At 43.4% G+C, this 25,094-nt stretch overlaps 1 protein-coding gene and 1 long non-coding RNA gene across 3 annotated transcripts; both read right to left on the reverse strand.

Annotated features, from left to right (window-relative positions):
* Window positions 1-258: 258 nt before the first annotated feature.
* On the reverse strand, window positions 259-12,935 carry LOC120735510. Of its 2 annotated transcripts, none has more exons than XR_005696282.1 (3): window positions 12,923-12,935; window positions 5,193-5,329; window positions 259-270 (listed from the first exon to the last, which is right to left on the reverse strand). It is a non-coding gene; the product is annotated as an uncharacterized LOC120735510 (long non-coding RNA). The 2 variants fall into 2 exon arrangements; XR_005696283.1 differs by lacking the exon at window positions 259-270 and adding an exon at window positions 4,947-5,041 and having other exon boundaries at window positions 5,197-5,329.
* A 747-nt stretch (window positions 12,936-13,682) lies between these two features.
* Window positions 13,683-19,215, reverse strand: LOC120735509 (E3 ubiquitin-protein ligase TRIM21-like). The gene is made up of 2 exons (XM_040034889.1): window positions 18,831-19,215; window positions 13,683-15,636 (listed from the first exon to the last, which is right to left on the reverse strand). The coding sequence occupies exon 2, from the start codon at window positions 15,625-15,627 to the stop codon at window positions 13,918-13,920; it is 1,710 nt and encodes a 569-aa protein (XP_039890823.1). The 5' UTR covers window positions 15,628-15,636; window positions 18,831-19,215; the 3' UTR covers window positions 13,683-13,917.
* Window positions 19,216-25,094: the final 5,879 nt, after the last annotated feature.

The raw sequence follows: 25,094 nt of genomic DNA on the forward strand, positions 1-25,094 counted from the left end.
GGGCACCTAGACCCAGTTTGTAGAGTACGCTTGGGGAGTGTGATCGTGTGTACAGCGTCTCTTTATGTCTGTCTCCACGTTGGTTGAGTGTGGAGTAAGTGCATATGAGAGCATGAGGGTGGGAATGGATGTTTGTATCTGTGTGTGCCTGTATGTCTGTGTCTATATGTCAGGTTGGGTGTCAGACGCCACCTCTCTGGGGACATCTCAGGCCCTCCAAGGTTTGGAGGCCTATCTCCCCCTACCACCACTTCCCCTGCCAGTGGCGGACTCCTTCAGACATCGGTGCGTTGGTGGTTCTTTGTGTCCGGGGATGGGCGTCCAGGTACACACCGGCTCACTCCTTGGCGGCCGCTTATCGGGGCCTGGAGCCTGGGGCTCGCTCGGGCCACTTCGGAGGTGGGGTGCCCCCGGCCTCTCGGCCTGGGGCTCGGTCACTCTGGCACAGCTGGCTGCTGGCGGAGCTCACGGGCGCGTCACTGCAACTCCCCCTGGCTTCTGCTCCGCGGCTGCTGAGTGAGCCCTCATCTGGGACTCTCCTCAGCTCTTACTGGGACAGTGGCGCGGCTGCCCCTCTGTTGGTCTTCCTTGGTCTCTTGTGTTCTGGGGGCCTCTGGATGTCTGGAGTTTTGATCTCCTCCACACCTGCTTCACGCCCTGGAGGACGGGGCTGTGGCCCCCCCACACCCTCTAGCAGATTATTACATGAAGGAACCTTTAAAAAAAAAAAAAAAAACAAGCGCGTCCATGCTCACAGATGTACACACGGGTGATCACACCCACAAACTACACCCTTTTTGGCTCCTACCTCAAAGCACACTGTGTTCTGTTGATCTTATGTGCTGCACAATAATGTTTAACATTTAGTATTTACTGTCATATTTCCATATATCATTGTGATGTTGTTTATTCTATTACTCTTGCTCTCTTCTGCTTGCTTTCTTTTTTCTTTCTCAGCAGGTGATCCAGGTGATTGATATATGCAGTTTTTTTTCTCTGCCCGTTCTGTTGGTTTTTGTCTTTTGTCCTTCTCCCCCGTCCCTCTTCTCAGCTGTTTCTCTTTCCCTCTTTCTTTCTCCCCTTCTTTCCCCCAGTCAAGTCTGTCCCGTATTCAGTAAGTGAAAATAAAATAAACAATAAAAGGTGAATCAAATGGACCATTATGGCAAGGCTGGGATGGTCAGTTTGGTAAAGTAAATCCGTTAGGCATCTTTCTTTGCCTTTAGACAACAATTCTGATGGCAAAAGAGCCAAACGGGACAGGCAAAAGAAAAAAAAAAAAAAAAAAAGAGAAGCTTCTTCAGTTCTCAGAGTAACTGGTGGAGACCCAGCAACACACTCAGACACAAACTGGTTCATCCAAACACAAACCTAACATCGTAGTGTCTGCTGTACAGTGCAGCGTCCAGATGAACAGGATCAACGTTTGGGGATGAAGATAAATACAGTCGTTACAAAGATGTGAAATTGTTTCTCTGTTTTACAGAAGGTCCAAGATTCATCCAGATCATTTGTATACTTGAATAAATCAGTTTGTTGGATATTTTCCATCAATTACTGTGAAGTAAACTTCGACCTTGTTGGTGACTGAATACTTCTTATTGTACGTCCAGATCAACGAGCCATTAATATTAAACAGTGACTGTTCCAGTAGAGCTGACAGTGAGGAGGACGATGAATCACAAACCTCAGAAATGTGTTATTAACTGTTCATCCAGTATTTTAATGGCATTGATGAGAACATGTTTATTCAGAGGTGTCTGTATATTTGGTCCATTTGTGCGTCAGTAAAAACTGTCCTGTTTTCTCTCACAGATACTGGAACATCACAGCTCCTCACAAACTCAGGATGTGGAAGAAGATGAACTTTTCCAGTCACTCGCTGGGATACATCATTCATGTTATTCTGGATCCTCAGAAAACATTGATTTATTTTTGTGTTTCACATATTTGTTTGTCCAAATCAAAGATTGATGTTAGTAGAGAAGAAGCCACCATGATAAAGCCTGTGTGTGAAAACGAGATCAGTGGATTTGATCAGAATCACATTTAAGGAGGAATTCTGTCCTCCAGTTTGTTTAAATAAGCTTTGGGATTAAACAGCATCATCTATGTTTGTGTCTGATGACATGTTTGATCCAGGTCAGCTTGAATATCACAGCTGATGTGTGGAACTCTGACATGTTTAAAGCCTGATCATCAGGATGATTCAAACATCTGTTTAAATAATGAGATTCATGTTTCCACACAAAGTTATAAAGTGCAGCATCGACTGTTTTCTGAATGATTGAGGAACATCTGTGACTCTTACAGGATACACTAAGTCAGATAATCTTTGTAAAATGTGTGAATGACTTTTTGAAGTACTGACCAAAATCTACTGGTTTACAGTATCAAAGGCTTTATATCAATAAAGAATAAATAGGTGTTTTCACGTCTGTAATCCTTATGATCAATCAGATCCGGAATCAATCTAAGAGGAACAGGAAGTGATGAATAACCAGGAAGTGTGGAGTCAGTCTGAAGTCCAGAGCACAGCCTGAGTCCACAGTCCTGAGCAGAGCCACAGTGAGACTGAAGCAGCAGCTCGATGCTCCTACAGTGGATCTGTGGTTACATGAGCAGATTTCTATGGATCCAGTGTGACTGTGATGAGTCCTGATGAAGTGAACAGAGTGAAGATTTGTGTAGAAGCAGGAAGTGTGATCAGCTGCACTCACCACTGTTGCTGAGAGAAACCTGATGGACTCCAGTGAATCTTCTTTTAGAGACAAACAGGACTCGACTGCAGCTCTGCTGCTGCTCTCTCACACTTTCACTTCTGCAAAATGACGTTGAGCTTCTTGTTTTTCAGGTGTTGCTCCGCCTCTTCCTGCCTCTCCCTTTACAGGAATCAGCCGGTCTGTACTCAGTGACTGTGTGCAGCGGGTGGGAGGAGTGAGGAGTGGTGTGTGGGTTCACACAGTAATGACGGCCTCAGGTGATCAGGAGAAACTCACCTGGATTTCCTTTTTCCACAGCAGACTGAGAGCTTCAGGTGGACCCTGAAGGAGGTCTCAGACACAGGTGGTAAAAGTACACACAGTCTGTACTGAAGTAGAAGTACTACTGTTAAAAATACTCCAAGTACTAATTCAACTTCTTTACTGAAGTAAAAGTAAAAAGTACTGGCTGTGAAATGAGAGTAAAAAGAGCTGATTGAAGAACATTTCTAACACGTGTTTATACAAAGCTAACTGAACCATGTGCTGCATCAACGTGATGCATGCTAGCTGATGCATGCTAGCTGACGCATGAGCACTAGAACTGTTAAACTTCATTGTTATGATTTCAGCACCGAGTTACATGAAATCCTGCATCAAAAAGAACAACACAGCGATCACAGACATGTTTATGCCAACAAACAAACATTAACCCAGAAAAGCCTCTAAAACAACCTGCTGTGGTTTGGAGTAGAGATTCCTGAATTTACCAGGTGCACCTGAAGGCAGCACAATTTAAACCGTAAATAATGATGTAGGTGCGCAAATCCTTTTCAAGCGTCACACCATCAGATGAGCCGGCTTACGTTTGTTGCACTTCTACACCAAGTTTTACACTCGCGTTTCTTCGTTGCTGATTTTTGTTCCACAAACCAAAAGAAAAAAGAATCAACCTTTAATATATTTTCATGTGTGTTTCAAGCACTATGACGTATCACTAACACTAACACACACACACACACACACACACACACACACACACACACATGCTGAGTGTGTCACTGATAAAGCTGTGACACAGCAGCTCACTCAGTCCAGTCCAGGTAACAGACTCACCTGTTAGCAGCAAGTCTGAGAAAGCCTCCAACCTCAAAGACCCCACATCCCCCCAACACAGACTGTTCACAGTTCTACCCTCGAGATGAAGGTTCAGAAGTTCAAAATCCAGAACATCCAGACTCAACAACTCCTTCTTCCCACTGCTATCAGACTCTTGAACAGCTGACCTGTTTAACAGTAATGTTTGCACATCAGGTCTTCTTTCATATCAAGCTCACAGCTCCTTTGCACATACATCTACCTCACACTTACATTTAGTCTCCACTCATTTATTCATAGTATTTGTATTTTATCTTGTTCTATTTGTATATATTAGCCTGCATCTGTGTGTGGTCAGCAAAGAAAGAGTTTCATTGCACAGAGAAACGCTTTTCTTTGTATATATGACAATAAACGCTTCGAAATCTTGAAATGTTGATCTGATTATTCATGACACTGATTACATCTGAAACCATCAACAGTCACATGTAGATCTGCTTCATCTTCAGCTCTGTGTTTCGTTTTTGAGTGGAGTGTGTTCCTTTAAGTACTATATTGTATATATTGTCAAAAACTAAAGTGTACATAGCAGTTGTTGTATCTCGTTTACTGTTTACTGACAGATAATTTCAAAGTCAATGAACACTACATTATAGTGAGATATTGTGTAATGTGAAATACTGTAAGCAAATGAATAAACAACCTAATTCGTGATAGACCTTTGACTCTGTTTTGTTTGAATCCAACTGTTTTTGCAGATGTGCATAAAACATGTTACTTTTAGAATTATTATCATTATCATCATTATTGCACTAAATACATTTTAAATAAAGGATACTTTGATATACATTCTACTGTAAGGTTGGAAATGTATTTTCTTCACCCTGAAATATGTTTTGAAATGTATTTTGGTTTGAAAGAAATATATTTTCAATTTCAAAAATATATTTTTTTGGAGCATCACAAATACAAAATATATTTACCATATATTTGAAATATATTTTGGCCAGGAAAAATGTATTTTTTTACCGTATGGGCATTCATCTCTGTGTGGCCTCTATAAACTGGATCTTGTGACAGATGATGTTTTTTGCTACTATCATACAAGTGGATCATCTTTTCTTCAGGACAAGTGAGTTTCCACTCCACTTTGATGTCCTGAGAAAGGTCATCTGTGACTATAAATGGTATCAGGACAGTCGTCTCCCCCTGGCTCACCTCCACCATCTCCACCTGGAGAACTGACAGCAGAATATAAATGAAATGAAACCTTTATTTGTGTCTACAGACAGACAGACATCCATGAGTGTGATCCTCCATCATAGCCTCGGCTGGGTAACCAGCAGCTCTTCACTCACATTTTCAGTTACTGTGGACAAACACCTGTTACACTTACCTCTGACACTGAGAGTCACTGATTTCTGTAGCAGCATGTGTCCATCCTTGTCATAGACGGTGCAGGTGTAGACTCCACTGTCAGTGAGGTGGAGGTCTTTCAGGGTCAGACTAAGGTCTCCATTTTTTATTTGCTCGTTCTTCACTTCTGTGCGACTTTGTATGTAAGACTGGTTTTGGTCTCTCTGATAAACGTGGACTTTCTTGTCTTCATGTTTCCGCTGTGACGTCCTGAAGCTTGATATCAGTTGTAAATGGCAGCAGGACAGACTGAATCCCTTTAACTGTTTCCACCATCTGAACCTCAGGAACTGAGAGGAGAACATGAGACAGACAGATGTCAGTGAAGGTGATCCTCCATCATCTACAGTTATTATAGTTTGATACTTTCATTGTTTTTATTTAGTGTTGGCCTTTTTTATTAAGTTTAATTTCAGTGATTGAGTTTACTTACCTAAATTGTTTACTTTACATGTATTTTTAGATTTAGGTTTAGCTCATCTATCGTCCACCTGGGCCTTACACAGAGTTTCTGTCTGATTTCTCAGACTTTTTATCTAATTTAGTTCTGAGCTCAGATAAAATAATTATTGTGGGTGATTTTAACATCCATGTAGATGCTAAAAATGACAGCCTCAACATGGCATTTAATCTGTTATTAGACTCAATTGGTTTCTCTCAAAATGTAAAAGAACCCACCCACCACTTTAATCACACTCTAGATCTTGTTTTAATATATGGCATAGAAACTGAACATTTAACAGTGTTTCCTGAAAACCCTCTCCTGTCTGATCATTTCCTGATAACATTTACATTTACAATAATTGATTACACAGCGGTGGGGAGTAGACTTTATCAAAGTAGATGTCTTTCTGAAAGCGCTGTAACTATGTTTAAGAATATAATCCACCCACTGTTATCATCTCCAATGCCCTGTACCAACACAGAGCAGAGCAGCTATCTGAACGCTACTCCAACAGAGGTTGATTATCTTGTTAATAATTTCACCTCCTCACTACGTACGACTCTGGATACTGTAGCTCCTGTGAAAACTAAGGTCTCTAATCAGAAGTACCTGACTCTGTGGTATAATTCTCAAACACGTAGCCTAAAGCAGATGACTCGTAAGCTGGAGAGGAAATGGCGTGTCACAAATCTAGAGGATCATCATTTAGCCTGGAGAAATAGTTTGCTGCTTTATAAGAAAGCCCTCTGCAAAGCCAGAACATCTTACTATTTGTCACTGATTGAAGAAAATGAGAACAACCCCAGGTTTCTCTTCAGCTCTGTAGCCAGGCTGACAAACAGTCAGAGCTCTTTTGAGCCAACCATCCCTTTAACGTTAACTAGTAATGACTTCATGAACTTCTTCACAAATAAAATTTTTATCATTAGAGAAAAAATTACCAATAATCATCCCACAGATGTAATATTATCTACAGCTACTCTTAGTACCATTGATGTTAAGTTAGACTCTTTTTCTCCAATTGATCTTTCTGAGTTAACTTCAATAATTACTTCCTCCAAACCATCAACGTGTCTTTTAGACCCCATTCCTACAAAACTGCTCAAAGAAGTCCTGCCATTAATTAATTCTTCGATCTTAAATAAGATCAACCTATCTCTAATAATCGGCTATGTACCTCAGGCCTTCAAGCTGGCTGTAGTTAAACCTTTACTCAAAAAGCATCTCTAGACCCAGCAGTCTTAGCTAATTATAGGCCAATCTCCAACCTTCCTTTCATATCAAACATCCTTGAAAGAGTAGTTGTCAAACAGCTAACAGATCACCTGCAGAGGAATGGCTTATTTGAAGAGTTTCAGTCAGGTTTCAGAGCTCATCACAGCACAGAAACAGCTTTAGTGAAGGTTACAAATGATCTTCTTATGGCCTCTGACAGTGGACTCATCTCTGTGCTTGTCCTGCTAGACCTCAGTGCAGCATTCGATACTGTTGTTCATAATATCCTATTAGAGCGATTAGAACATGCTGTAGGTATTACAGGTACTGCGCTGCAGTGGTTTGTATCATATCTATCTAATAGACTCCACTTTGTACATGTAAATGGAGAGTCCTCTTCACACACTGAGGTTAATTATGGAGTTCCACAGGGTTCGGTGCTAGGACCAATTCTATTTACACTATACATGTTTCCCTTAGGCAGTATCGTTAGAAGACATAGCATAAATTTACACTGCTATGCAGATGACACCCAGCTCTATCTGTCCATGAAGCCAGATAACACACACCAATTAGTTCAACTGCAGGAATGTCTTAAAGACATAAAGACCTGGATGGCCGCTAACTTTCTGCTTCTGAAATAGGTAAAAGGATTAGTGATGGACTTTCCGTATACACTGGGAAAATGCTCGCAATATTATTAGCTGTTCAGTGGGTAGAAGACATGAGGCCATTACATGCAGTCATTTGTTCAGATTCAAGTTCATCATCGGTCAGTCTACAGCACAGTCATTCAGAAGGTAGAGCAGATGTTTTAGCAGAAATTCAGCAGAGACTTTTCCAAATACAAATGATGGGACTTGAGATTGACAGACCACGTGACTTTTGCCCATTGCTTTGTGGGTACCCGTGACAACAAAATCAAAACACTGCATCAAGCACTAGTATTTCCAGCACCGGTAATCATTAATTCTGCGGTTTTAATCCCTACTTACATTTTATTTGCTCCAAATACGGCGGTGAACACGGCAGCTCCGTACAAAGACAAACGTGACGAAAAGGCAAAAGAAAAAAAAAGTACGAGGAAAAACTCAAAGGAGTGAAAGTGTTAGACCCATACAAGCATACAGAGTGGAGTAAGGATGTTAGCGTGCTGCCCAACTTTCATCACGCACATATTTATTATTATATGGTCCTAAGTGTGAGTGCATACACTCACAACATGTTTAGTAACTTCAGATCCTGCAACAACCCAGGTCCAGTTTACTTTGGTGATTTGGACTATTCCATCTCACAGCTGTTGTTAATTTTTTTCCTTTATCTCCTGTACAGGCAAACGCATCTATTTGTCGTTTCAGGTTGTAGTGTTACACAACATTTTCAGATCTAATAGAAACGAAATGAGTTTTTCATAATTCATTCAATTTATTGTCTTTACTTATAACTGGCATTATTGTTTCATTCTATTATATAATCTGACAAGAAAGAGGCAAAACTGTAAAAATCCATTATGCTTTATTAGCTGCTTCGTTGAAAAACAAATCAACAATACAAAAAAAAAAAAAACATTGCAAAACAACATACTGGAAAACAGTTATTCATCACTTGCTTGCTTCAATACAACACTTGGGCACATATATGCGGGACATTTCGTGGCTGTTTTGATATCGCTCTCTCTCTTAACCGATCAAATCTCGCTGTGGTAGCAGCTTTAAACTCGGTCTGACCCAGGTTGATAGAGGGTGCCCAGTCTGGATCACATTCCAGCATTTTGTTGGCTGGTTTTCCTACAAAACACAACAAACATTAGCCCGCAAAGCCACAGTGAACAAAGCAGCATAGCAACGAATTCAATTCAAATCAATATAAGACTTATTTGTAACCTACATCAACAATCATGTTATGTTAAATTTCGTAATAACTACAACATTGACTGTAACGGCGGATATGTAAAGCTAGCTCATATTCACGTAATATAACGTTTGTGCTTTTATTTTGGTAGCTTCCTGTGTAACCCGAAGTGAATGCTGTAACGGTAACTAGCTTGATGTACAAAAAAGACGGAAGAAAACGTTAAACTAATGCTAACGCCGAAAAGGGAGAGAAAAACATGGGTAAATTGTATAAAAAGGAATGGTTTTAGCTACAGTCGACAGGGGAACAAGGTTTGTAATGTACATGATTTAATTTGAGCAATAGGAAATGCATAATATGTATTGTATCGTTTAATAGAAAACGGTTAGACCAGCGTAATGAGCGGTTAAAATGGTGTTACATGAATAACATGGTAATTGTTTTATTTGTTTGTCTAGCTCTTACCTTGGTTTGTTGTCTGATACACAGCAAGGAATAATAAAGGTCATTCAACAAACATCAGTTCTGGCCTTCTCAGTTCGACTTAAAATTAATAGGTCAAAGGTCAGGTTAAACAGGATCGGCAAAAATTAAACCAGAATAAAGAAAAAATACATCAAACAAGGAAATAAATTAAAAGTCTGAGTTAATGAGAAATTAAAGGAGTTTAAATCAGGTTAAGAGTTACATTTTAAGGCTTTGTTAGTTAAACCAGATAAAATAAGCTGAATAACCGATTGTGGGAAATCACAAAGATGTTGTGATCAAAGCTCTTTTAAAATAGTTTGTACGAAGTAAAAAAAACCCCACATTTCAGTAAATTGTATGTTGAGCCAAAGCCGCAGTAGACACTGGTAGAGACCTCAAATCATTGTTACTGAAGAAGGAGGAATTCCCTCTTAAAACAATAAAAAACTGTGTGTGTGTCTGCAGCTGTTCTTTGTGTTGTTGCTGCATCGTTGCCTCAGGGGGAAAGTTGTGTGTGTGTTATGCAGACTAGCAGAGACTGCAGCTGTCAGCAGCCACACACACTTTCTATTCTTCAAATCAAATCACAGTGAAACATGTTCACTGACAGCTCAGCTTCAGCATCGTCTTCATGCTGTGACTGCAGCCGTTCAACTCTGTTTGTCTTTAACCCAAATCATCACAACATGCAAATATAATCATCAAAATGATGTGACTGGAAGGATGCAGCAGTCTGTGCTCCACCTTTCTCCTCCACAGCTGCAGGTGGAGAACATGGATGGCGGCGCGTGCACACGCAGCGGCTTCTCTCTCTCCCAAACAAACTACTTTTTCGTGTTTTTCGTCCTGTAAGTTGCAGTGTTTTTGTAAGTCTTTGTCGCGTCTATCTGTGTGCAAGCGAGGATATGCCCGAACACTTCTTCTCGACATCGGCAGAAACAAACTTTTTAAGTTAAACTCTGTGGACACCGAGAAGCTGAAAGATCTGGGTCTGCTCCGAAGCCTACTCAATCACCGACCCCCACTCCCGCACTTCGCCCACAATGGATGCGCCTCAAGCGGTATGAGAGGAAGCAGAAGAGGGGTAAGCGCGGTGGCATCCGAGCTAGGCTAGCGGCTAGCCCACACAAAGCCGCCATCCCCTCTATCGTTCTGGCCAACGTACGCTCGCTAGACAAAAACTGGACGACATCCGACTGCTACGTTCACCTCAAAGGAATGTAAAGGACTGCTGTGTTTTTGTGTTCACGGAAACGTGGCTCAGCGACAGTGTCCCGGACACCATTCAGCTCGACCAGCTAACATGCTACCGTGCTGACAGAGTCATCGTCGCGGGAGGTAAGACCCGTGGGGGAGGACTTTGTGTTTACATCAATGATGCCTGGTGTCGCGATGCTGTTGCGGTCTGCAAACACTGCTCACCAGTGCTGGAGTTAATGGTTATTAAGTGCCGGCCATTCTATCTACCGAGGGAATATACAGCCATACTACTGTGCGCTGTGTACATCCCTCCCTCCTCCAATGTCAACAACAGGAGTGAGGCACTGAATGAACTGTACCAGCACATCAGTGAGCAGCAGACAGCCCATCCTGATGCTTTTCTCATCCTGGCTGGGGATTTCAATCATGCAGACTTAAAGTGCGTGTTTCCAAAAATACAACAACACACAGACTTTCCAACAAGGGGAAATAACACACTGGACTTTGTTTACACCACCCAGAGAGGAGCTTACAAAGCTTTTCCCCTCCCCTTCCTCGGCGCCTCAGACCATATCACTGTCATGCTAATGCCTGCCTACAGACCGCTCGTTAAAGTCACCAAACCGGTTCGTAAGCAGATACAAGTGTGGCCAGAAGGGTCTTCAGAGGCTTTACAGGACTGCTTCAACACCACAGACTGGAACATGTTTAAGCAGGCTGCCACCTATAACAACACCACTGACCTCCAGGAGTACGCAGAGACTGTTACTGCCTACATCAACAAGTGTATTGAGGATGTAACAGTCACGAAAACCATAACTGTCCAGGCCAATCAAAAACCATGGATGACAGGAGAGGTCTACAGGCTGCTGAAAGCTCGGAATGTTGCCTTCAGAGATGGAGACGAGGCGAGCCTGAGGACAGCTAGGGCCAACCTTTCCCGTGGCATCAGAGAGGCTAAGAGACAGTACTCCAGGAAAATATCTCATCACTTCAAAGACAGCAGAGACTCACGGAGCCTGTGGCGGGGCATTCAGACCATCACAGATTACAAGCCCCCACCACAGACCTGTGATAGCACTATCCCCCTGCTGAATGAGCTGAATACTTTCTTTGCTCGCTTTGAAGTCCAAAACAGCACCACTGCACAGAAGACCCCACCCCCTCCTGGTGACCAGGTGATGACTCTGTCCCCGGACAGCGTGAGGAGATCCCTCAGCAGGATCAATGCACGTAAAGCTCCGGGTCCTGACAACATTCCTGGTCGTGTACTGAGAGACTGTGCAGTGGAACTCACTGATGTCTTCACAGACATCTTCAACATATCACTCATCCAGGCTGTCGTCCCCACATGTTTTAAAGCCACCACAATCATTCCGGTTCCAAAAAAGTCATCTCCCTCCTGCTTTAATGACTACCGTCCTGTTGCACTTACTCCCATCCTGATGAAGTGCTTCGAACGACTAGTCATGCAACACATCAAGACTGTCCTGCCCCCTCCCTGGATCCCTTCCAGTTTGCGTATCGGCCCAACCGCTCAACCGATGATGCCATCTCCACTGCACTCCACTCGGCACTCACACACCTGGACAAAAAAGACTCATATGTTCGAATGCTGTTCATAGATTTCAGTTCAGCATTCAACACTATAATCCCCCAACAGCTCATTCAAAAACTGGTCCAGCTGGGGCTCAACACCTCACTGTGCAACTGGCTGTTGGATTTCCTCACCGGAAGACCTCAAGCAGTACGGGTCGGCAGTAATACATCTAGCACCATCATTTTAAACACGGGGGCCCCGCAGGGATGTGTGCTGAGCCCCCTCCTCTTCACTCTGCTGACCCATGACTGCACTCCATCATATAGCTCCAACCTCTTCATCAAGTTTGCGGACGACACAACGGTGGTGGGTCTCATTAGCAACAGGGATGAGACCGACTACAGAAGTGAGGTGAGACGCCTGGCCACGTGGTGTGCTGACAACAATCTCTCTCTGAATGTGGAGAAGACGAAGGAGATTGTTGTGGACTTCAGGAGAATGCACACCCAACATGCTCCTCTGACCATTGACGGAGCGTCTGTGGAGAGAGTGAGCAGCACCAAGTTCTTGGGTGTGCACATCACAGAGGATCTCTCCTGGACGTACAACACCACAGCACTGGCCAAGAAATCACAGCAGCGTCTCTTCTTTCTCCGCAAACTAAGAAGAGCAGGAGCACCAGCCCCCATCATGTACACTTTCTACAGAGGCACCATCGAGAGCATCCTGTCGAGCTGCATCACTGTGTGGTTTGGAGCCTGCAATGCGTCCTGTCATAGAACCCTCCAACGCATAGTGAGGGCTGCAGAGAGGATCATTGGTGTCTCTCTCCCCTCCCTCCAGGACATTTACAGCACCCGTCTCACTAAAAAAGCCCTTTGCATAGCGGCTGATCCCACGCACCCAATGCAAAGCTTCTTCAAGCTGCTGCCGTCGGGGAGGAGACTGCGGAGTCTCCAGGCCAGGACCAGCAGGCTGAAGGACAGCTTCATCCATCAGGCTGTCAGGAAGCTTAACTCCCTCCCGATTCTGCCCCCTCTCCCCCCCTCTCCTCCACGGTCTCACTGAACTCTGTCACACACACACACACACACACACACACACACACACACACACACACACACACACACACACACACACACACACACACACACACACACTCTCTGACTCACTCACTGGCCTGCACCAGTTACCAGTCACTTTGTGGAGCATTGGACTGCCATTACCTCATAAGCCTTTGTTGTTACACTATCTCTTACCGTACAGTACTAAATCTCCATTTGCACTATTTGCCTATTTGCACTACTCTGCCTTGTTTGCACTCAATGTCATTTACCCATTATATTGTATATTGTATAGCTTTCTTGTTATATGTAAAATTGTATTGTATTTATTTATTTAAATTTACTTAAATTTATTTAAATTTTTACTTTAATTATTTTACTTGCATTTTTAATCACTCTTATATTTAAATGTTCATTTTCTATTTTATCTAGGGATTGAGAGTAACGAAGTTTCTATTCTCTGTATGTCCTGTACATGTGGCAGAATTGACAATAAAGTTGACTTTGACTTTGACTTGACTTTGATGGATGCATGAATCTCTACAGAGTTCTTTGAATATTATCCGTCTCATCAGTTTTCAGTGAACAAAACTCCTCACAGAGCCAAAATAAGCAGTTTGTATCCAACATAACTCAGCTGGACTCTGATGCTCCGTATAACAGCCACACATGAGTCTGGATTCACTCAAAGCATTGAACAAACTTTATTGTAAATGAAGCTTTTGGACATTTGTTCTCTGATATTTGCTCTTCAGCTCGAGTCTCCATCAGTGGGAACATTTCCTGATTCAACTTTTCTTCTGTTCAAATCAAACTCCATGAGAATCAAAGTGTGAATCAGAGTCCTGATGATCAGATTCTATAGAAGCATGGAGACTGTAGAGGATTTACACTCAATATGTTCATTTGTTCCCTTTAATCAGAATCAAAATAGAATTCAATTTCTTCCAATTCAAGTTCTTCCAATGAAATCAGGGATAGATTAATGTTATTGACAGGACAGATGATCAGAGGTGCAGAGTTTTTACCTCCATCATTGTTACTGGGACAGAAGAATGGGTGGAGTTTGTGAGTGAAGGAGCAGCCAGTAAAGGAGTAGATCAGAGCTGCAGCACCTACATCATAAAAGGAGACCAGACCCTCCTCATAATCCACAAACACCCCCACCTTCTTAGGACCAGGATGGAGACAGAGGGGGACTGGAGAGGAAGCACAAGCTTTGTACTTATTTCCATTTCTCAGCACTACAGTCCAGAAACCATTTTGAGGACACAGTGCGACTTTTCCCTTCCTGTTGATCCACTCTGTGGACACTCCTAAATGCCATTTAGTCTTTCCTTTAACCTGAACCTCAAAGTAAAATCTGCCTGAAGAGAAACTCTGCTCTCCTAAAACACCAGGACATGGAGAAAATCTCTCTGGGTTGTCTGGAAGATTCTTCCTCACATCACCACAGTACACTTGTTTTCCATCATCAGACAGGATGAGTTTAGGATGAGCTGTATCAGGATCCAGAGTCACATCCACCTCATGCTGCTGCACCCTCTGCAGCTCAGCCTCTAACAGCTTCTTCTTCATGGGTTTCCAGACTGTCTCCTCCAGCTGAGCCACAGCTCTCCCCACAGTCCCCTCATATGATGGTGGATGAACTCTGACCTCTGTCCAGTCCTTGGTGCATAGAGCAGCTTTCAGGGAGGAGAAGCTTTGGAGGAGGTGGAGGTGGTCTTCAGAGCGTGAGAGCTGCTCCACCTCAGAGCTTCTCTCCATCAGCTCAGAGATTTCCTGTTCCAGATCTTTGATGAGACCTTCAGCCTGTTTCTCTGTAGCTTCCTGTTTGTCTTCGATCTCCTTCATGAGCTCCTTCAGGCGTCTCTCAACAGACTCCATCAGAGCCGTGAGGACCTGAACACCTTCTGCTTTCTGTCTGTCTGCAGCATCTTTACTCATCTTCACCGACTCTGTGATCTCCTGAATCTTCAGTCGTCTCTTCTGGATCATCTGCTGAATCTCAGCCTCTGTCTCCTCCAGCTCTGCCTTCTTTCCTTCATATTCTTCTCTCAGAGGAACAAACTCGTGGTTCTTGTGGTCTAAAACAGAGCAGAGCATGCAGACACATGTCTGGTCGGTCTTACAGAACAGCTCCAGGAGTTTATCGTGCTTCGTGCATATCCTGCCTTCCAGGTTCTCCACAGCATCAACCAGCTGATGTCTTTTCAGGCCTTTCAGTGTCAGATGAGGCTCCAGGTGAGTCTGACAGTAGGAGGTCTGACACACCAGGCAGGACTTCACGGCCTTCAGTCTGGTTCCAGTGCAGACGTCACAGGGAACTTCTCCTGGTTTGGCAGCTTGTTGCTCTGAGCTGCTGCTGCTGGCTTTCTGCTGAGCTTCACGTCTGAACTGAGCAACCATCTCAGAGAACAACGTGTTGATGTCTAGTTCAGGTCGTCTCTTGAACACTCTGTTACACATAGGACACTTCTTTCTGCCATTAGTGTCCCAGTGCTGACTGATGCAGGTTTTGCAGAAGTTGTGTCCACATGATGTAGTGACTGGATCAGTGAACACATCCAGACAGATGGAGCACAGAAACTGATCTTCAGATCGCAGATTGCTGGCAGCAGACATGTCTGCACTCTGAGGGAGAAAGAAGAGAAACATTTGATTCAAAATTCACTTTAAATTTCATTTTACAAAGCGAGAAACAAGCGTCAGTAGTCTGAGGAGCTTGGAGAGAAAAGCGTCTGGACTTCTTTGAGTTTCTTGAAGACGTTTCATCAGAGAAGCTTCTTCAGTTCTCAGAGTAACTGGTGGAGACCCAGCAACACACTCAGACACAAACTGGTTCATCCAAACACAAACCTAACATCGTAGTGTCTGCTGTACAGTGCAGCGTCCAGATGAACAGGATCAACGTTTGGGGATGAAGATAAATACAGTCGTTACAAAGATGTGAAATTGTTTCTCTGTTTTACAGAAGGTCCAAGATTCATCCAGATCATTTGTATACTTGAATAAATCAGTTTGTTGGATATTTTCCATCAATTACTGTGAAGTAAACTTCGACCTTGTTGGTGACTGAATACTTCTTATTGTACGTCCAGATCAACGAGCCATTAATATTAAACAGTGACTGTTCCAGTAGAGCTGACAGTGAGGAGGACGATGAATCACAAACCTCAGAAATGTGTTATTAACTGTTGATCCAGTATTTTAATGGCATTGATGAGAACATGTTTATTCAGAGGTGTCTGTATATTTGGTCCATTTGTGCGTCAGTAAAAACTGTCCTGTTTTCTCTCACAGATACTGGAACATCACAGCTCCTCACAAACTCAGGATGTGGAAGAAGATGAACTTTTCCAGTCACTCGCTGGGATACATCATTCATGTTATTCTGGATCCTCAGAAAACATTGATTTATTTTTGTGTTTCATATGTTTGTTTGTCCAAATCAAAGGTTGATGTTAGTAGAGAAGAAGCCACCATGATAAAGCCTGTGTGTGAAAACGAGATCAGTGGATTTGATCAAAATCACATTTAAGGAGGAATTCTGTCCTCCAGTTTGTTTAAATAAGCTTTGGGATTAAACAGCATCATCTATGTTTGTGTCTGATGACATGTTTGATCCAGGTCAGCTTGAATATCACAGCTGATGTGTGGAACTCTGACATGTTTAAAGCCTGATCATCAGGATGATTCAAACATCTGTTTAAATAATGAGATTCATGTTTCCACACAAAGTTATAAAGTGCAGCATCGACTGTTTTCTGAATGATTGAGGAACATCTGTGACTCTTACAGGATACACTAAGTCAGATAATCTTTGTAAAATGTGTGAATGACTTTTTGAAGTACTGACCAAAATCTACTGGTTTACAGTATCAAAGGCTTTATATCAATAAAGAATAAATAGGTGTTTTCACGTCTGTAATCCTTATGATCAATCAGATCCAGAATCAATCTAATAGGAACAGGAAGTGATGAATAACCAGGAAGTGTGGAGTCAGTCTGAAGTCCAGAGCACAGACTGAGTCCACCGTCCTGAGCAGAGCCACAGTGAGACTGAAGCAGCAGCTCGATGCTCCCACAGTGGATCTGTGGTTACATGAGTAGATTTCTATGGATCCAGTGTGACTGTGATGAGTCCTGATTAGAGCTGGGCGATAGAACGATAACGATATGTATCGCGATATAACTTTTTCTCGATAAAAAAATTAAACTATTGCGATAGACCTCGCCGCTCTTGTCCTCTAAAAAAAAAGAAAAAAGAACAGCCAATCCAAATTAAGTAGCACAGAGCCGAATCAATCACAGCCGCAGCGTCACGTCACGTGACTTGTTACGTACAGCTCAAGTGCCAAGCCGCACGTGTGTTTGTTTGGGAAGCAGCCAGCCGCCGTACCGCCCGGGTAATGGAGGAAATGAGTGTGCCGACTAGAGAAATCAACCGAGCGTGACCGAAGAGAAAACAGATGATGGTTCCAATGCCGGAGAGATTGTCGAACAGAAGAGCCATAGAAGTTTCGTAGTGTGAAGGTATTTCGGCTATTTCAAGTCTGACAAAAAACAGAGTAGCGTGCACTGTAAATGTGCCGAAAGCAAGTCTGGAAATACAATAAACTGGTGCATGCTCAGGCTATGTCCACACGTACCCGGGTATTTTTGAAAACGCAGATTTTTCTATGCGTTTGCACCTTTCGTCCACACGTAAACGGCGTTTTTGGTTACTGAAAACGAAGATTTGTAAAAACTCCGGCCAGGGTGGATATTTTCTAAAACTCCGTTTTTGCATTTACGTGTGGACGAGAAAAACGGAGAAAACGCAGCGTCAAAGGTGTGCGCATTTTTTGACATCACACTGTGCGCCACGTTATTGTTTCGGTGAAATGAATTTCTACAATACTGTTACTGTTAATTCTACTCTCTGCAGTGTTTAAATGCTTACATATACACACAGTTACTGTCCGTCCACACATACGACTCGGTTCTGCTTCTATGCCCCAGCTTTGTTTACTTTTTCCCACCGAGGCTTCTAGACTTCTGATTGGCCAACATTTCTGCACAGTTAGGAATCTAGCGCCACCTGCTGCTTTGGCATGTTCATAGCAGCGTTTTCCTTAATTTCTGCCTTTATGTGTGGACGGGATTATTTTTTAAAACGAAAACGGAAAATCTCAGTTTTCAAAAATACCCGTGTACGTGTGGACGTAGCCTCAGTCTCTGACTGGAAGCGCTAATTCGTCATTCGGCTTTTGTCAGACTAAAGTAACTGTTAAAACTGTTTGAAAAGCTAAGCTATACAACAAGGAGAGATTGAGAATTCCCTTTTAGTTCTCAGTTTATTTGATATTGACAAAAGTTAGTCAGTTTTGTCTGTTCTTCTGTAAAACAAACAAAGATTTATTTTTAGAATTAATATTTTGTTTCTAAGTGGAATTGACAATTTAGTAGTCTGTTTTGTTTGCTCTATTTTGAAACTTAAACGCTTTAGCGGCTGCCTTTTGTGTAGTTTGCAATATTTGCCTTTATTTATCTGAAAAAGTCTCATGTTCCTTAAGTACATCTACCCTGTTGAACTTATTATGGGAAATAAATATTTAAATAAAAACAAGCTGCTGATTATTTCACATTTTACTTGTGAGCAACGGCACATTTAAATCTTACAAATATAGTTATTTGGCTTATATCGTGATAGATATCGTTATCGCCTGAAATGAAAAAAACATATCGTGATATGAAAAAATCTTATATCGCCCAGCTCTAGTCCTGATGAAGTGAACAGAGTGAAGATTTGTGTAGAAACAGGAAGTGTGATCAGCTGCACTCACCACTGTTGCTGAGAGAAACCTGATGGACTCCAGTGAATCTTCTTTTAGAGACAAACAGGACTCGACTGCAGCTCTGCTGCTGCTCTCTCACACTTTCACTTCTGCAAAATGACGTTGAGCTTCTTGTTTTTCAGGTGTTGCTCCGCCTCTTCCTGCCTCTCCCTTTACAGGAATCAGCCGGTCTGTACTCAGTGACTGTGTGCAGCGGGTGGGAGGAGTGAGGAGTGGTGTGTGGGTTCACACAGTAATGACGGCCTCAGGTGATCAGGAGAAACTCACCTGGATTTCCTTTTTCCACAGCAGACTGAGAGCTTCAGGTGGACCCTGAAGGAGGTCTCAGACACAGGTGGTAAAAGTACACACAGTCTGTACTGAAGTAGAAGTACTACTGTTAAAAATACAGCAAGTACTAATTCAACTTCTTTACTCAAGTAAAAGTAAAAAAGTACTGGCTGTGAAATGAGAGTAAAAAGAGCTGATTGAAGAACATTTCTAACACATGTTTATACAAAGCTAACTGAACCATGTGCTGCATCAACGTGATAATAAAATAATATTATTCACTTTATTTCTAATAAATATTTTAGCTTGAAATAAGTGAAAAAAATCTGCCAATGGAACAAGTTAAAATTCTCTATTTTTTTCTGGTTTCAAGATTCACTGTCTTGAAAAAAGTTCATATCCGGTGGCGGACTCCCTCAGACATCAGTGCGTTGGTGGTTCTTTGTGTCCGGGGGTGGGCGTCCAGGTACACACCGGCTCACTCCTTGGTGGCTGCTTATCGGGGCCTGGAGCCTGGGGCTCGCTCGGGCCACTTCGGAGGTGGGGTGCCCCCGGCCTCTCGGCCTGGGGCTCGGTCACTCAGGCACAGCTGGCTGCCGGCGGAGCTCACGGGCGCGTCACTGCAACCCCCCCTGGCTTCTGCTCCATTACATGAAGGAACCTTTTAACCCTTTAGAGCTGATTGGAGCGGGAACGCTCTGTTTTGCGTAACTATTTTTAAATCCCAGTAGCACTGCAACCACGTAAGCTAGCGCAAAAATTTTTTTTTGCATATGAAACCGGAGGAGTTGCCATCAGCTTGTCCTAGGTCACGGTTTCCTTCCACATAAAGCTTTGCAAAAACTGCATAAAAAGCGCTTGCAGGAACAAAAACACAATATTCCAGAAACACGCTTTGCCGGTCCGATCAGCTGTTCATAACACTTCCCACATTGGAATAGACGTCAGCGCGAACTTTTGCATTTCCGCCATTACCTGCCTGAAACCGGAAGTGACGTCATTTTCGCGGAAATGTAGTCTTTTTTGCCATCAGGGCCTATACTGGTCTTTTTAAAAGTTATCTTTGACTTTATGACTTTCTGTGTCGTTTCTGGGATGCTTATGACTCATATTGCACTGCTGGAAATAGTTTATTTTGATGCATATGCTGCTTTTTTGCAAATTTGCAGTATAATATTTATTTCCGTTTTTCCTGCAGTGTATAAAAATTGGTGTATTTCAAAAATAAAACTATGAAGACACTCAAAATAAATTTCCTGTGGTGGGAAACTATTTTGTGCAACTTTTTTGTATTTACAGTTTTGAGGGATAAGCCTCTTAAATTTCTCTAACTACAAATATATGTTAAAAAAATCAAAAACGATTTACAACTTTTTTAATTTAAACGTTTATTGCACTTTTTTGCAATTTATGTAATTACTATGCACTTAATGAATACATATTATTAAAATCTGGGCTATAATGGTTGTATTGATGTATAGCAACTTGAAATGCTCCCAAAAATGGCTCCACAGCATGTAAACATATAATATAAGCTCTGGCGGACTTGGTTCTATGGTAGGTCTTAAAGGGTTAAAAACAAGCGCGTCCATGCTCACAGGTGTATGTCACACAGTGGAAAATTGTGTTTTTATATTTTGTTTTGGATCAGACTCTGTTGGTACATAGTGTCGATTTTATTTGCATGATTTTATTGTAATAGTGATATTGCATGTTTGTTTATTGATATTCCTATTGCATGATTTTATCCCCATATTTATAGTGTGTGTTTAGTGTCGATTGAACAATATGCTTTTTTTATTCCACTGTGGATTAAGCGGACAATTGTAGGCACCTGTGAGGTGGGGGCGTTCCCCGAGGTGGCCTATCAGCCGCCAAACTGACTTAAGGGAGAAAGTGAGCGCAAAGACAAAAAAAGAGAGACACACGAAAAGTGAAGAGCTGGAAAACAAAACGTGTGCAAGCCAGCATATGAGAAGAAGGACCTCCGGCCTGACTGTGGGGCGCCACGAGACATTCGGCGATCGGCCAGCATAACCCGGCGATCCAGTCCCGACGGACAGAATAGCGACCGTGGGAGGCGACGCGTGAAATCCACAGTAGGGCAGGGGTACGCCTCTGCCTGCATCTGTGAGTATCGCTTTCCCACTGTTGGGCGCTAGGAGTAGCTTTGCCGGGGAAGGGTAACAGCGGCTGCGCCGACAACGTTGCTGGCCCGTGTCTGTTGTTTCAGGGCGGAGCTACGAGGGAGGCCGTGCGCGGAGGTGGAGAGTGGCTGGACTGCACGATTGCGCACAGTCAGGTGGAGATAGGAGCCTCCTCCCTGGTCTTCTGCTGGCGAGAGTCCCCATCCCGGAAGAGGAGTTCCTCTCCTGCCTCTTTCAGCTCAGGAGAATTTGCCCGTGTGTTGCTGGACTGGGAGAATTAGGACCCTGGGGGGGGGAGTTTTTAGTATAGGGAAAAACATTCATTTAGCTTTGTGTTTTTAGCGTTTAATCATTCCTGCCGGCAGGGTTTTTAGCGGGTTGTAAACACTATTTTTATTGTATACGGGGATTTTAGCTTGTATTTGGGGTTCTGACTGTGTTTTATCCTGAAAATAAATGGTGTGTTTGAAGCCAGCTAAATTTCTGTGCTCTGAGCGCTGACCCACTCACTCCCCTTTCTGCTTGTATGTATAGACGTGGTGGTGAAGATTTAGTTCCACCAGTTTAGCGGCTACATAATTTTGGCGTTGTCGACGGGTTACAAGCTTGGGGAGCAGTGTTCCGCACCTGGAGTGCAGATATAGAGATGATGATGCCGGTGTATCCGGGTGCCCCTTGGGTACCAAAATATAAGGGTCCTGAAGCAGATGTTTCATATGGTGACTGGAAAGAACAAATACAAGGTTTATTGAATGCTCAAGAAATAGCTGAGGCCCGGAAAGTAGAAATTTTAACTGGGGCTTTAAGCGGTGAGGCAAAGCGTCAAGTAAGCGTGTTAGAAGAAAAAGATAGAGACCAGATTAGGAAAATATTCGCATATCTAGATTCTCTATATGGTGACAATACCTCCCTAGCGGTTTTGAGGTCGCAGTTTTTTAGCTGTATACAAAAACAAAATGAGTCGGTAAAATCTTTTACCTTAAGGTTGAGGGAGTTGCACTGCAGGCTACAACAGCGCAATCCAAACCAAGCACCTACTGAAAAGTGTTTACAGGAACAGATGCTGTTGGGCCTGCGGGAGGGCCCGTTGTCACAAACCCTGCGAGCCTACGTGCGTCACCATCCAGAAGAGGATTTTGCAACGGTCCATCGGGAGGCGTTGCTCCTAGAGGAGGAACAGTTGGGACACCAGGGATTGCAAACTACGTGCTTGGCAGTGGGTGAGTCCAGGTGTGTTAAGCCACCTTATGAACCAGACTGGAAAGAGACATTTAAAAAAGAAATTATGGAGGATGTCAAGGGTCAAATGCGAGATTTCGTCAAAGATGTTGTTAATGAAATTAAACCGCTCTTGCCACAGCAAAGCCCAGCCGGCTCAGCTTTTAATAAATCAAGGTTTAAGCCAAAGTGTTCTGGATATGCTAATAACTGGACCCGAGAGGGAGAACCCATTTGCCATCGTTGTAATCAAGCTGGGCATATTGCCAGATTCTGTCCGAGCACACTAGACCAACAACCACCTTTAAACTAATAAACCCCGCTGCCGAGGCCCAGGCGGTGGGGACAAGGGATTATTCAAACAATCAGGGGGCCAGTACAGCTTTTGTGGGAGAATGTCCACTCATTGAGGTGTGTATGGGAGGGGTTAAGATGACGGGATTATTAGACACAGGCTCTCAGGTTACACTAGTGCAACAGCAGGTAATGGATCTCCATTTCCCTGAAGTGAATAAAACTGACACACCCCTGTTGTTCGCCTTAAAGGCAGCCAATGGACTTGAGATACCATACTCAGGCTATGCGGTTATGGATTTTGAGGTAGAAGGGGTGGAGATACTAGGAAAAGGGGTTGTGAGAAATGACTGTTCCACGCACCCTTTAATTATTGGTATGAATGTTATTAGTGCATGCTGGAATGATGTTTTTGCCGAAGGCAAGTCTGCTTTTCATCCTCAAAAGCTGAAGTCCCGCAGAGCATGGAAAGAGGCGTTTGCCGTCTGTCAACAGACTGCTACCACCAAGACTGATGGCTTTCTAGGCTATGTTCGACCTGCTAGCCGCAGAGGAGTCAAGGTGCCCCTGAACTGTGAAGTGATGGTCTGGGGCCGGACGTGTAAAGGTAAGGGTGGGACAGAACGCTTGGCACTAGTGGAAGCCTTACCTGATGCTGGACCCTGGGGGGTAGCCCGAACCCTGTCAGTAGTCAAAGGAGGGAGGCTCCCTATCCGGGTCTGTAACCCTAATCCATACGAAGTGACTATAGGACGCTACTATGGAGATGGGTTTTTGGGGGGGGTAGCAGGAGGAGAGAAGCTGCAGAGAGGCGTGTAAGACTGCAACTCTGCTTCCTGGTCCCAACTCTGGATAGTCATATTTTGGGGGGTTTAATAAATTTGTCCATATTTCTAGAAATGAGAGCTGCTCCATCCAAAGTGGGATGGATGCCGTCTCTCCTAACAAGACCAGGTTTCCTCCAGAAGGTTTGCCAATTATCTATGAAGCCCACATCGTTTCTGGGACACCACTCAGACAGCCAGCAATTTAAGGAGAACATGCGGCTAAACATGTCACTCCTGGTCTGATTGGGGAGGGGGACCAGAGAAAACTACAGAGTCCGACATTGTTTTAGCAAAGTTGCACACCGATTCAATATTGATTTTAGTGACCTCCGATTGGCGTAACCGGGTGTCATTACTGCCGACATGAATTATGATTTTACTGAATTTAAGTTTACCCTTAGCCAGCAGTTTTAAATTTCCTTCAATGTCGACTGCTCTGGCCCCTGGAAGACAATTGACTATGGTTGCCGGTGTCTCTAGCTTCACATGTCTGAGAACAGAATCGCCAATTACCAGAGTTTGACCCCCGGCGGGTGTGTCGCCGAGTGGGGAAAAACGGTTAGACACATGAACGGGTTGGTGGTGTACCTGGGGCTTCTGTTTAGGACTATGCTTCCTCCTCACCGTGACCCAGCCGCCCTCTTTCCCCAGCTGCTTGGGGTCTGCCGGGGAACAGCTAGCGGGGCCTACGCTATCTTCGGCTGCACCAGCTACAGGGGCCTGGCTAGCTACGGGTGAATGAAGGGTGCGAAGCCGAGTCTCCAATTCAGTAATCCTGGCCTCCAGAGCTGCAAACATGCTACATTTGTTACAGATATCATTACTGCTAAAGGAGGCCGAGGAGTAACTAAACATCTGACACAATGAGCAAGAAAGTGCAGGAGGGACAGGTGAAGTAGCCATGGTGCTAATGAGTCGGCTACGAGCTAAGCTAAGCTAGCGAGACGGTACAGAGACAGTGAGTGAATACTTTGGCTATAAATTAGGTAGTGAGTACACAGAAAGTGTGCTTCGGATGAAGCACGTGAAGATTATACTATGAAAGAAGAATGTATTTAAAAGTTGTTAATTAAATTGCTAAGCAAATAAGCTACTCAGAAACACCACTGTGTTTGAGCAGGAACAGGAAGTGATACTCTACCACAGAGCGAGCAAACACCAAGTGACAGCGCCACCAAGAGGATGCCCACCAATTTCACACTTTAATTTTACACCAAACCCAACATTGTAAAAACCCCAAAACCCAAAAAAGATTCATCACACTCTCTTAACCCATGGTCTCTCCCAGAACCTTTGAATGGTGTCTGGACCTCCTGGGAAACATTTGCCCAAACACCTTGGAAAGGACACAGGCAAGAAAAGTGAGTTATCTTACAAACAATTATTTGCACCACTTTATTCCTACATTTCACACATGCACGCACGCATTGGTTTTCCTTACTGGTAAGTAGTGATGGTGAGATGAAGCCTCGTGATGCAGAGCTTCATCCCACTGG

Source organism: Simochromis diagramma, unplaced genomic scaffold, assembly GCF_900408965.1.
Source record: "Simochromis diagramma unplaced genomic scaffold, fSimDia1.1 OVJJ01000234.1, whole genome shotgun sequence".
In the NCBI taxonomy this organism is placed as follows: Eukaryota; Metazoa; Chordata; class Actinopteri; order Cichliformes; family Cichlidae; genus Simochromis; species Simochromis diagramma.

Excerpts from the sequence above, each read along its gene's own strand:
- LOC120735509 (XM_040034889.1), bottom strand. The coding sequence starts at position 15,627 with ATGTCTGCTGCCAGCAATCTGCGATCTGAAGATCAGTTTCTGTGCTCC.